This window comes from Pipistrellus kuhlii, unplaced genomic scaffold (genome assembly GCF_014108245.1).
Source record: "Pipistrellus kuhlii isolate mPipKuh1 unplaced genomic scaffold, mPipKuh1.p scaffold_m20_p_1, whole genome shotgun sequence".
NCBI lineage: Eukaryota > Metazoa > Chordata > Mammalia > Chiroptera > Vespertilionidae > Pipistrellus > Pipistrellus kuhlii.
Window position 1 is genome coordinate 135752089 of NW_023425404.1, and position 11132 is coordinate 135763220.

An 11132-nucleotide genomic window follows, 5' to 3' on the forward strand; every position below is an offset into this window, starting at 1 on the left:
CAAACCACCACCAAAAACCACCAGGAAACAAATGAGCTGAACGGTTTCAGATAAAAATAAAGTAGGCAAGGAGGAGAGGGAGTGGAGGGAGCCTGTTATTTTTTAGAGTGTTCTCAAGGAAGTCCTCACTTAGAGGGCGATGCTTGAGCAGCATCGAAAGCAGAGAGGCGGGGAGCCACGCAGTTGTCAGGGGGAGAGTGTGGCCAGGCAGGGGCAGAGCCCTCAGGTGGGAGGCGCTGGTTGCATCTGGAAGACACGCAGGGGTCCTCAAACTTTTTAAAGTGGGGGCCAGATCACAGTCCCTCAGAGAGCTGGAGGGCCGGACTATATGAACTACTAATTCCTACTGTAACACCTCGGCTGCGCTCACTGCCCAAAAAACCTGGCGGGCCGGATCAGACTCCTCTGCGGGCCGCATGTGGCCCGCGGGCCGTAGTTTGAAGACGCCTGCGTGACTAGGGGATGTGGATGCTAATAAGAAATAGGATGTAAGAGGTGGGTGAGGATGGGAGAATGTGGGTTGGGGGCAAGTTTTTGAGTGCTCTTGTCCAACATTTTAGAGACAGCACCTACATAGGTATTCCAAGGCTCTGCCTGGCTGATACACTGAGAATAGTTATGGGGGGTGGGGAGGTGGGCACCAGAGCATGACCAGCATGGAGCAAGGGTACTTCATAAAAGGCTGCTAAAACAATCCAGGTAAGAGTTGTTGGTGGCAAGCTAAAGAAATCCATTACAAAAGGGCACGTGTTATATGATTACATTTGTGTGAAATTCAGAAGCAAACCTATAGAGAGTTGCCTAGTGGTTATACAGGGCTGAAAGAGAGGGCAAGTGGCCTCTACTGCACAAAGGTTTCTTTTTGGAGGGCTGACAGTGTTGTAAAGTTGGCTACGGTGATGGTTTCACAGCTATAAATGTACTAAAACCGTTGATTGAATTGTATGTTTTAAATGAGCCAATTGTATGGTACGTTAATTATATCTCAGTGAGAGGAGGAGTATTGTGAGAAATGGTTAGGTACTTACTGGAAATACTTTGTGAATAGAGCCTTCAGATTTACTGATTGAGTGGACATGGCATGAGATAGGAAAAGGACATTAAATCTTTAAGGTTAACTAAAGGATGAAGAAAGATTATGGAAGAGGCAGGTTTGGGGCGGAGTTTAGGAATCCTGTGTGGGTCATCTTCAGCATTATAAAAATGTGAAGTGGGTAGCTGCAGATATTGTAAACATCTATAATAATAAAAGGGCAACATGCTAATTAGATCAGACAGCTGGATGACCTTTCGGACATCATTCCTGATGTCCTTCTGGATGAAGCTATGGCAGCAGGGGCTGAGGCAGAGGCAGTTAGGGGTGGTCAGGCAGGCAGGTGAAGAGTTAGAAGCAATCAGGAAGGCAGGCAAGCAAGCAGTTAGGGATGATCAGGCAGGCAGAGGGGTTAGGAGCTATCAGGTAGGCAGTCAGGTGAGCATTTAGGAGCCAGCAGTCCTGGATTGCGAGAAGTGCAGCCTGGGTTGAGGGCTCCCCTTCTGTGCAGAATTTCGTGCACCAGGCCTCTAGTAAGATATATAAGAAATATAAGCTTTTGGGATTATATAGGGTTACAGTGTCTGCTACATGGAAAAATAGGAGGTTATTCCTATTTCATGGTTATTTAATCATTATGATTAATTCAATTATAATGAAATAATGATGTACATAAACTATTTGGAAAACATTTGTCATAATGAGTAATAAAGCAATTTTATATTAGCAAAGCAGTGGGGAAAGAGGCTGCTGAAAAGGAAAGCTGAGAAATTTTACCGGTTGCAATATTGGCTAGTTGTCATTATATTGCATATTTACCATGTAATGTCAAAATTCCTCAGCCCACTGTATGTAACACCTAGCTTTCTGATACATACGTGTATTTTACTTTTTATCTCCCATAAACTCCTATATACTCCCTGGTTTTCTCTCCCAAATCAAATGAGCTTCACTCATTTTTCCTGATCCTGGGCTGAAAAACTCCCATCCACACTCCCCTGGGCTCATGTTCAGTATCTGCATCCCACCAGGGAAGCCCAGCAGCCACCGTGTGTTGTGATGCCCGCTTAATAATCAGAATTGTTTTCTGTATCTTCAATACTCAGAAGGGACTGAGCCATCCCAGTTGTATAATCATCATTTACATAACATTACTTCAATACAAATGCATAAAAATCTAGTATGTTTTAAGTTAAAAAAAGATCTACAGAGCCAAGATAGATATAAATGTGAGTTATTATATGCATTTTTTCATCAGTCTTTTCTCTCTCTCCAAAGAAAATTTATATGTGTAGCCCATGGACATGGGCAATAGGGTGGTGAAGACCTGTGCCGGGAGCGGGGAGGGGGGACTTAAAGACTGGGAGGAGAGGGAAAAGGAGGGGGGGAGGGGGATGGGAGACATCTGTAATACTATCAACAATAAAAAGTACATTTAAAAAAAACACAGAAAATGAGAGTTAATGTCCCCCCTCACCTTGTGCCTTTCCAGAGAGGAGAGCGAGAGTGTGCTGACGCTGAAAGGCCTGACGCCCACAGGCATGCTTCCCAGCGGCGTGCTCTCTGGAGGGAAGCAAACTCTGCAAAGCGGTAAGCAGCCCCTTCACTGTGGCCTGTCCGTGCCAGGAGCATTAGTCAGCCGTGTCATTAGAGCCCTGAGTTATTCACTCATTTAAGCTCTGTCTTATTCTCGGCTCAAAGAAGGTCTGAACCCATACATCCACGTGACCAATCATGTCCCACAAGACACCTCCCTCTTGCGTGGGAATGGAGTCTGGACCCACCCTGCATTCCCGAAGCGCTCACATGGGAACCATGTGCAGGCCTTGGGGTTTCCTACATGCACAATAGGTTTGCCCACTCTCCATCAGTTGCTAAAAACAAAGTTTTAATTACATTTTTACTAAATGTTCTGGTTGTCTATTTGATGGATGAAAAACACACACACACGCACACATACAAATATACGTACCAAAGTTTAGATTTCAGTGGAAAATGTAGGAATAATATAAAAAGTATAATTTCACTATCCATTTGAGTAGACATTGGGAGTTCAATATGTCTTTTACTTATACCCCCAAAACAGACTGAGTATAACCATGTTTTATTTCTGAAAAAGAACGAAACCATTTCCTTTAAAAGACCCAGAGAGTTTGTATTAAAATGTGTAGCTTTCTGGATGAGCGCTTTCCAATAACACTTCTGTGATGACGGAAATGTCTGTATCTGTACAGAAGTCACTGGCAACATGTGGCTGTTACAAGCTTAAATATAGCTAATACAACTGAGAAAGTGCTTTATTTTATCTAATTTTTATTAATTTGATTTACATAGTCATGTGGCTAGTGGCTACCCTACCAGATACACTCTTTTACTTTTGTTTTAGTATCTATTTTAACTAATATTATCATTAATGGAAATGTTGCAGTTAAATTAATCTTTAACATGAAAAAAGGAAAACAAAAATACCCTATAACATTTTCAAAACAATCTCAGCCTCTTGCTTATTTTCCTATATCTTGCCCTGAATCTTTTTGTGTGTGCGTTTGTGTTTTATTTTTCTATCTCTATCCCTCAAACTAGAAGATTCAGGTCTTCTGTGGTTACATTATTTAGACCCACCTCTCTGCATGGAGAGTAGTGTTCAACTTCAGGTATAAGGTACTATTAAATAATCACCCCCTAGCAGCAACACTTTCGTTTTCTTTATTTTCATAGTGATTTATTCCAAAATCAATATCCTTGAGTTTTTACAAAAGAGGACATTTCTAAATGATAGCAGGAAAATATATAGTATTAAGGAAATTCCCCCTTTACACCTAAAATTTTTCATCAACTTGTTTATTAAAACATAGCATGTTTCCCATCACAGTAAACATGCTTTCTGCACCATTCACATCAATGGATCACTTAAAAACTCAAAATGGACAACTACTTCATTGAAATCTGCATAGTTTTTGATAAGCACATTTTAAGGTACTGCAAGTGTATTATCAGAAACTATGATCATATTTGCTCTAAAAGGATACACTTAACAACAGTACATAGTTCTAATATGTTGGTGCTGGTATGGTTTCGCATATGTTGCTTTACTTTTAAACTTAAGTTATTTTAAGTTCTTACAATTGTTCATCTGATTTCCAGATTTTCACTGGTATTTAACTTAGATTTTTCAGTTACCTTTTCTGTTCATGTTATTTTAAAACCATTGTTTGTATTATTCTGTGTTGAACTCACATACACACAGGGGACATAAGCATTGGAATCTCAATAGTCCTGAGAATCTGAAAATTCAGTATATATTTTAAACCACATACATTAATACAATTTCAGAATCCATTTTCTGATGCCCTTCAATTGTCTGAAAGGAGAAATTATGTAAAGCTTCACTGTTTCTTTTTTGAGGTGGAATTTAGAATGCACTGTAAGTAGATTGTAGTGCACATTTGGCAGTTGCCCTAGATTTAAAACCTTAAATTATAAGGAATGTGCTCATTAAAGTCAAGGGGTAGAATTTTAATATAAATTTTTGAAAGTAAACATGGAGAAATTTTGCATTTTAGCACTTAATTAAGGAAATATCAACTATCCTTAGTAACTGAAAGATGCATACACCTGTACAGTGGGAATATAGACACTCACATTATTATAATACTGGTAAAGCAATTGGCCTTCCAAGTTTAGCTCCTGAAATATGCTGATTTGCAGTATTTAGGCTGCCTTTGCTTTACCGTGCTGATGGAATTATAGCTGCTATTGGCATGTTACCATTTGATGGTAACTTTTCAAGAATTTCATTCCCAGAAATGATAGCACGATAAGAAAAAAACGATTTTAAATCGGATTGCCTGGTAAAACAAGTCCAAAGTATACCATGGCCTTCCTTTTATCCCTCGCCATTCTAATCATGCTGGGTGTTGGTCTTTATAGAAACATATTCATTTTCAGCTCAAGACACATTGATTTTATTTTTTCTCTAAATCGATCCCCCTTTTCCATTGCAGTAGGGAAATGTGCTACTTAATATTAAATAGCACAAATTACCCCATTGACATTATGGCAACTGCTTCAAATTCTGCCTTATTTTTTTCTCCTAATATTTTAAAACTGTAACTCACCAAGCACAGCAGTGGTTTTATTGAAATTGGTGCCAGTCACAGGCTCATTTTAGATTGACCCTTATCAATTCAATCTGAGTAAAAGAAAACTTTCCTGCGTGTTTTCCTAAAGGGTCACTTTGTCATGTATTTAGTGAGCACAAACCAAAGCAGTTCACTCAGACGTGTGTATCCATCTTATAAATTAAACTTATTTTGTTGTGTTTTTTTTTCTTTCTTTTTAGCATTTCTGTTTTGTTGTCTGTGCCAGAATCCAGCACTTAACAGGAACATGAATTCTCTTAGTTCCCTTGATCGTCACTGATTTGTTCTTAGAGTTAAAAATCCTCTGCTCATTTTTCTCATTCATTTTGCACCCCCTTTCTTCTCTTCAGCTACTGTTGAGGCTATTGAGGCTGATGAAGGTAAATTGGCCAGTCCCCTTTCTGTTGTACCTGCAACAGATAAGGGCTCTGCTGGGTGTATTCATTTTTTATTTTCATTTTTTTATTTTTGCTGTAGCTTGTACAGAGTGTGTGGGTGTTGGGCTAACAGTTGTGGCTCAGTATTAACCAAAATGTTCTTGCTTTAAAGGGGAAAGTGTCCTTTTTATGGTTTGTTTGTTTGTTTTATTTTTCCCTTAAAGCTATGTTTGACTTTGTATACAATGAATCTAGGATAATCACAGAAAACAAAAGGATCATATATCTTGAACGATGTGGGGTGGGGGTTATGGCAGCTGTTTTGACAAATAACGCGCAAAACAATACTCGTTGAGCTGAACCATGTCCCTCCCTCAAATCACTTTCAGTCAGCACTGAAAAGGAGAGAATAAAAATAGCTTTATGAATTCTAGTCTTCAGAAATATCTAGCAAGGAAAAAAAAAAGTTCATTTGAATAGTGCTTTGTTGTAGTTCAACATTAATTTATGTCTCTAAACAATAATCTAACAAGAGACAGCTGTGTATGAGATAAACAGTTCTGATACTCTAACCAAATTTTAACCTACTGGAATTGGCAGTACAGTTAGCACCAGCAAGTATCTGTGGAAGTGGCAAAGTACCTAGCATAGCGGCTGTCACTCAATTGATTAACATTTATTGAGTGCCTGCTTTGCACCAGGCCCTCTGCTAGGTGCTGCAGGGGAAATCAAGTCATGTCTATCACCAACCATGTCCTGGCGCTGCTCAAGGACAGTAGACTTGATCCTTTAGCAATTAGTTTTGAAGTAAGTGCTTTGTGAGTATATAGTCATGAGAGAACTGCATATCAACATAGTCTTTAATAGGATACCTACCTACCTTTGGAAATTGTAAAAAAGAATAATTTGAAGTTCCCCTTTAAAACAAAATTCTTCAGTTGTATTTTGCTCTTGCAAAGATAACTCTTCGTTTTTCCCCCAAATGGTGTGTGCATCTGGCCCTTGGATGTGATGTTTCAAAAGTGCCACTTTACACTCTTTAATCTGTACATGATTTGGATGTAGCAGGGGAAATGATAGCAACGTAAGAGAAAATACAACTGCTTCCTAAATAGCAGTGCATAAGCTGCTATTTATGTGGGAATTCTCTATTCCTCTCGGCACATTCTAATCTGCAGTGTGCATTCTTGTGGATATAGTTTGGCTGTTTTCTGTGGTTTCTGTGACTCTGTGTTGTGTTAAGTACACTACCAATGTAAATTGCTAATACCCATTGTCTGACCAGCAACTACAGCAGAGCACATTCTTCCGTACCAGGCTAGACAGGGGTGATTAGCAACGGAGCCCCATTCTGACCATATTGCATGGTCCTAACGAGAGTTTGAATTTCTATGCTCCCATCTTATGGGCTTTTAAACCCAGAGATTCCACTTGTATCGCTGAAATTAATAAAATTAATCACGATGATGAACTTTCGATATTTACTAATTCTGATGAAATGGTATTCCTAGTGGTTTAGAAAAAGAACAGAGTACCACTTTGTGCCATTGTTTCGTCTCTCAAAATAATTGAGTTAGTTTTCAGGGTGGGTGCTCACTAGACAGCTCTATTATTCTGCAATTTATTACCGAATTAGAGAAGAATTAAGAAGCTTTGCTTTGGGCCTTGGTCTTTCCCCATTTCCCCATCTTCTTCCTCTCATAGTTGACTAATCACCATGATGCTAACCTTTAAAATGCAGAGGGGGGGAGCAAGCTATTTCTCATCGCTTAATGAGTTTAGAAGCAACTGGGTGTATCTTTTAAGAATCTCATCCATACTAATCAAAGGCACAAACTGCACATTTGTGTAAGAGTGGCTGGCAGCGTTTCAGCTTGAAACCACTTTCTTTCTCCCCCCTCCCCCCAAATAAGGTGGGAAGGATAAAGGTGCCATGAAATTGCCCTTAATCAGCCATGGAGACGCAGCTTAATTTGGCATTGGAGATTGGCCCTTTGGTACCTGGCTTGCACTTCCCAGAGAGTAAAGCAAACTGATGTCACTGGTTCCCCATTTATGTATTTGACTTTCAGCTAACTTGGTGCACCCACTGAAGAAATCCTTTAGTTTCTAGAACAGATATGCCTTACCTTAGTCTCCGGAGCACACTAAGGTTTCCAAAAAAAAAAAATCGGATATCAATGCCCCCCTTTGAAAACTCATGTTGTCATTGAATGGGGCCAAAATTAGTCCTATTTTTTTTTTTTCCTAAACATGAAAGGCACTTTCTCCATGTGATTCTTGAACTATCGCTCCTGTCTACATTGACCTACCAAGAAAGAGTCTTCTGTGACTTAGGCAGGAATGGGTACCAGATGAACATCAGTTTGACCTGTTCGCTGCTGAAGGGTAGAGAGCGTTTCCTACTTAGTGATGCGAGCTTGGTTTTTCCGAGTCCCTCTCACCTCTGCTCCCGTTCCACATGCTCCCAGCGCTGAGGGAGACACGGGAGCTTTTCATTTTATTGCTTCCATGCCATTATTGAGTTGATTGTCAAGGAAGCCTTTCTGGGATTCTGAGATGGCATGGAAATGCCCCAAGTTAATGCCTTTTATCTTTTAGCTTCTGCTCTAAGCTCTTTACCAGAATGTTAGATCCACCTACCTCTGTGACGCTATTGAACTTGCTGTTCCTAGCAGAATGGAACGGTAACAGCAGGGCAGTGTTCCGGTCAAAGTCAGGGCATTTGGCGCCATAACCCCATTAATGTGGCCCGTGGATACGCGCTGGCTCTAGAAACCTGGCCCTGGCAGAGCACTTTCCTCTTTCCATGTCCACCTCGGGTTTTGTTTATGTAAACTCTCCTGAAGAAAAGAGACGTGCTTCCATCTCACTAACTTGAAGAGGACGCTTTGGTTGGCAAGAGACATTGGCTGTTTCCCAACCCTTGGTTACCCGCGGGGATGGTAAGGAGCTCGTTGTGTTGTGCTCAGATCCCATCACTGTTCTCTACTAAAGGATCCCCATCTCTCCCTGCGAAATCTCTAACACCACCCGATGCAAGAGTGGGGCCCCTGGTCGTCCTCTGGCTAACCCAGTTTCTCTTTTTTTCTTAATGATTTTCTGTTTAGCTATCAAAGGATTTTCACCACAACATAAGATCACTAGCTTCGAGGAGGCCAAAGGCTTAGACCGAATTAACGAGAGGATGCCACCTCGCAGAGATGCCATGCCCTCCGACGCCAACCTTAACTCCATCAACAAGGCCCTCGCCTCAGAGACTAACGGCACGGACAGCAATGGCAGTAATAGCAGCAATATACAGTGACCACTTCCTGTTCACTCTTTCCTTTCCTTTTTCCTTTCTCTTTTCTTTCTTTCTTTTTCGAGCTGCAGGGCATGGTGGGATTGCTGCATATTGGCAGTTGTATGTTCTTGCCTCTGAAGAGAGCTTATTTGCTGTGGGGGCCAGGAATTGGATCCAGTTTACACTATCCTTAGAAAAGAGGGAGAGATAGATAATAAACTATATTTTGGTGAGGGTGGTGATTAAACACCTCTTTTGGTATACCTTTTAAAAATGCTTATAAGGAAAAGCAAATTAAAAAAAAAAAAAGAAAGCTAATTAATGCTAGTATATATTGCAATGTTAGGGAATGGACTTGTTTTCCTCCTGCATTGGGGACTCCAAGATAGGGTAATGCAAGGTCTTTCATTATGTTACTGGACACGAAAACTTTGTCTAATTTCTTACTCTATTGTACGTTTACAGTTGCAGCACTAAAAATGGATGACATCAAACATTTTTAACAAAATGATGTACAAACTAAGGACTATTTATTGATAATGTTTTGCTACTCTTGTCAGACAATGGCTATAAAATGAATTAGGCAGTCTTAAAAATAAAAATAAAAAACACACAGAAAAAGAAAAAAAAATGAATGTCGCAAATTTGTTAAAATGCCAAAAAGGACAGTTTAATTTTGTACAGATTATGCTTACCTCAGGTTTCTTTAGTGTGCTTGAATGCCCTTCTTTCAATATGACACCTTATTAATTTCACAATGAATATCTTTTCATTTCTTTTCTTTAAGTTTTAAAGAACTGGAATAATTACATCTATCTTTTTTTTTTTTTTTTTTTTGCTGTTTATATTTAGGGGTTTTGTTGATAAATCAAGTCTTGGTTGTGGCTTGCTGAATTAAATATTTATGAGTGGTGCATTTTTAAGTATAGTGAACAAGATACCATATTAAGTACAGTGATAAAGCATCTATATTCTGTAAAAATAAATCTGCCTATGCATGTTTTTTAAGAAAAAAAAATGGCTGTATCGGCCTGTATGGGACTGTAATGCGCTTAGTTGTCTGACATATACTGGAAATGTATGTATACTGGCGTACTTTATATTCTCTAAAATGCTTAATGCCTTTGAAATTTTGTAATCAAAAAAGCTTTGAAAAATCTAAAAGGGGAGAGTATTCTTAAAAGTTTTTAACATAAGCTTGTCAGTGCACATATAGATGGTTAGCATGTTTAGCAACCTTGTGAAATTTAAATAAGTTTGTAGTTACATGTGAAACTCTAAATGCATGGTAACTGTTAATGTCATAATGATTTAGTTAATTTGTTCTGTTCTGTCATGTGCCACAAACTTTTTTCACTTTTTTCCCTTTGTATATCAGTTACGGGTTACAACTGGTTCATTCTGAAAACAACAACAACAACAAAAGTCCATTCATGTTTTTTAACAATTGTATAAGTGCCCAAGTAATTCACTACAGCCTAAAGCCTTGCCTTTGTAATTTGACTTCTGAAATGTTGGCAATCAAAGCATGCACTTGTAACAATGAAAAAGAAAAAGCATTTTATATTACTACTCAATAAAATGTGCATGAACTTAAAGCACTCTCATCCTTTCCCTGAGTCTGCTGAAGGGATTTCTGTGCACAGCCACCACGCTGTCCTCTAGGTGCTGGGCCCACCACCCTGCAGCTCTCCCAGGCTTCTCTGGGGCCTCGTGATCAAAGGCGTGATGCCTACTTCCGCTGTAAGAACCTTGGTGGATTTCTGTCTCAAATCAGACGAGAGAATTGTATTTAAAGAGTAAATGCCCTCTTCTGGCTCCCTTAAGTGCAGGAGCCAATTAAGAAACCAGATCATTCCTTTTTATTTGACAAACAAAAACAATTTGTTATCAGGTTGTTTCAGTTGTATTGGACGCCCTATCTGCTAAAGCGAAAAGAACTAAGCTAATAAGTGCATTTTCATCACAGAAGAGAGTTGCATTTGTATTGGTAGAAAATTTGTATACCAGCGCTTCAGCTAATATCTAATCACCGGGAGATTTAAGATACACCAAATTTCAGTTTGTTTCTAACATTGTTCATTTTCAGTGCACTTTGTTTTATGTAATAAAGTATGCCTACTATATTAAATAATAAGACTTTGGCAATTAGTGATATAGTATACCAAAACAAAAATGTTCTAGATATATTATCTGATAAAGACTATCTCAAATTTATTTTAATGAATCCAAACTTTTCCCTCCTTGTGGATATTTTTCTGAACTAAAAAAAAATGACATCCAAGGAAAATATT

The 11132-nt window shown here is 39.1% G+C and overlaps 1 protein-coding gene across 3 annotated transcripts in view; it reads left to right on the top strand.

Moving 5' to 3' along the window:
- PPP3CA (protein phosphatase 3 catalytic subunit alpha) overlaps positions 1-9438 on the top strand; it is a 291565-nt gene extending 282127 nt beyond the window's left edge. For 2 of the 3 annotated variants that reach the window (XM_036410486.2, XM_045570402.1), the window contains 3 exons: positions 2526-2623; positions 5526-5555; positions 8663-9438. In XM_036410486.2, the coding sequence (XP_036266379.1) occupies positions 2526-2623; positions 5526-5555; positions 8663-8859 (325 nt within the window). In that variant the 3' untranslated portion in view covers positions 8860-9438. The remainder of the gene's footprint in view (positions 1-2525; positions 2624-5525; positions 5556-8662) is intronic. The other variant, XM_036410494.2, reaches the window with a different exon arrangement.
- Positions 9439-11132: the final 1694 nt, after the last annotated feature.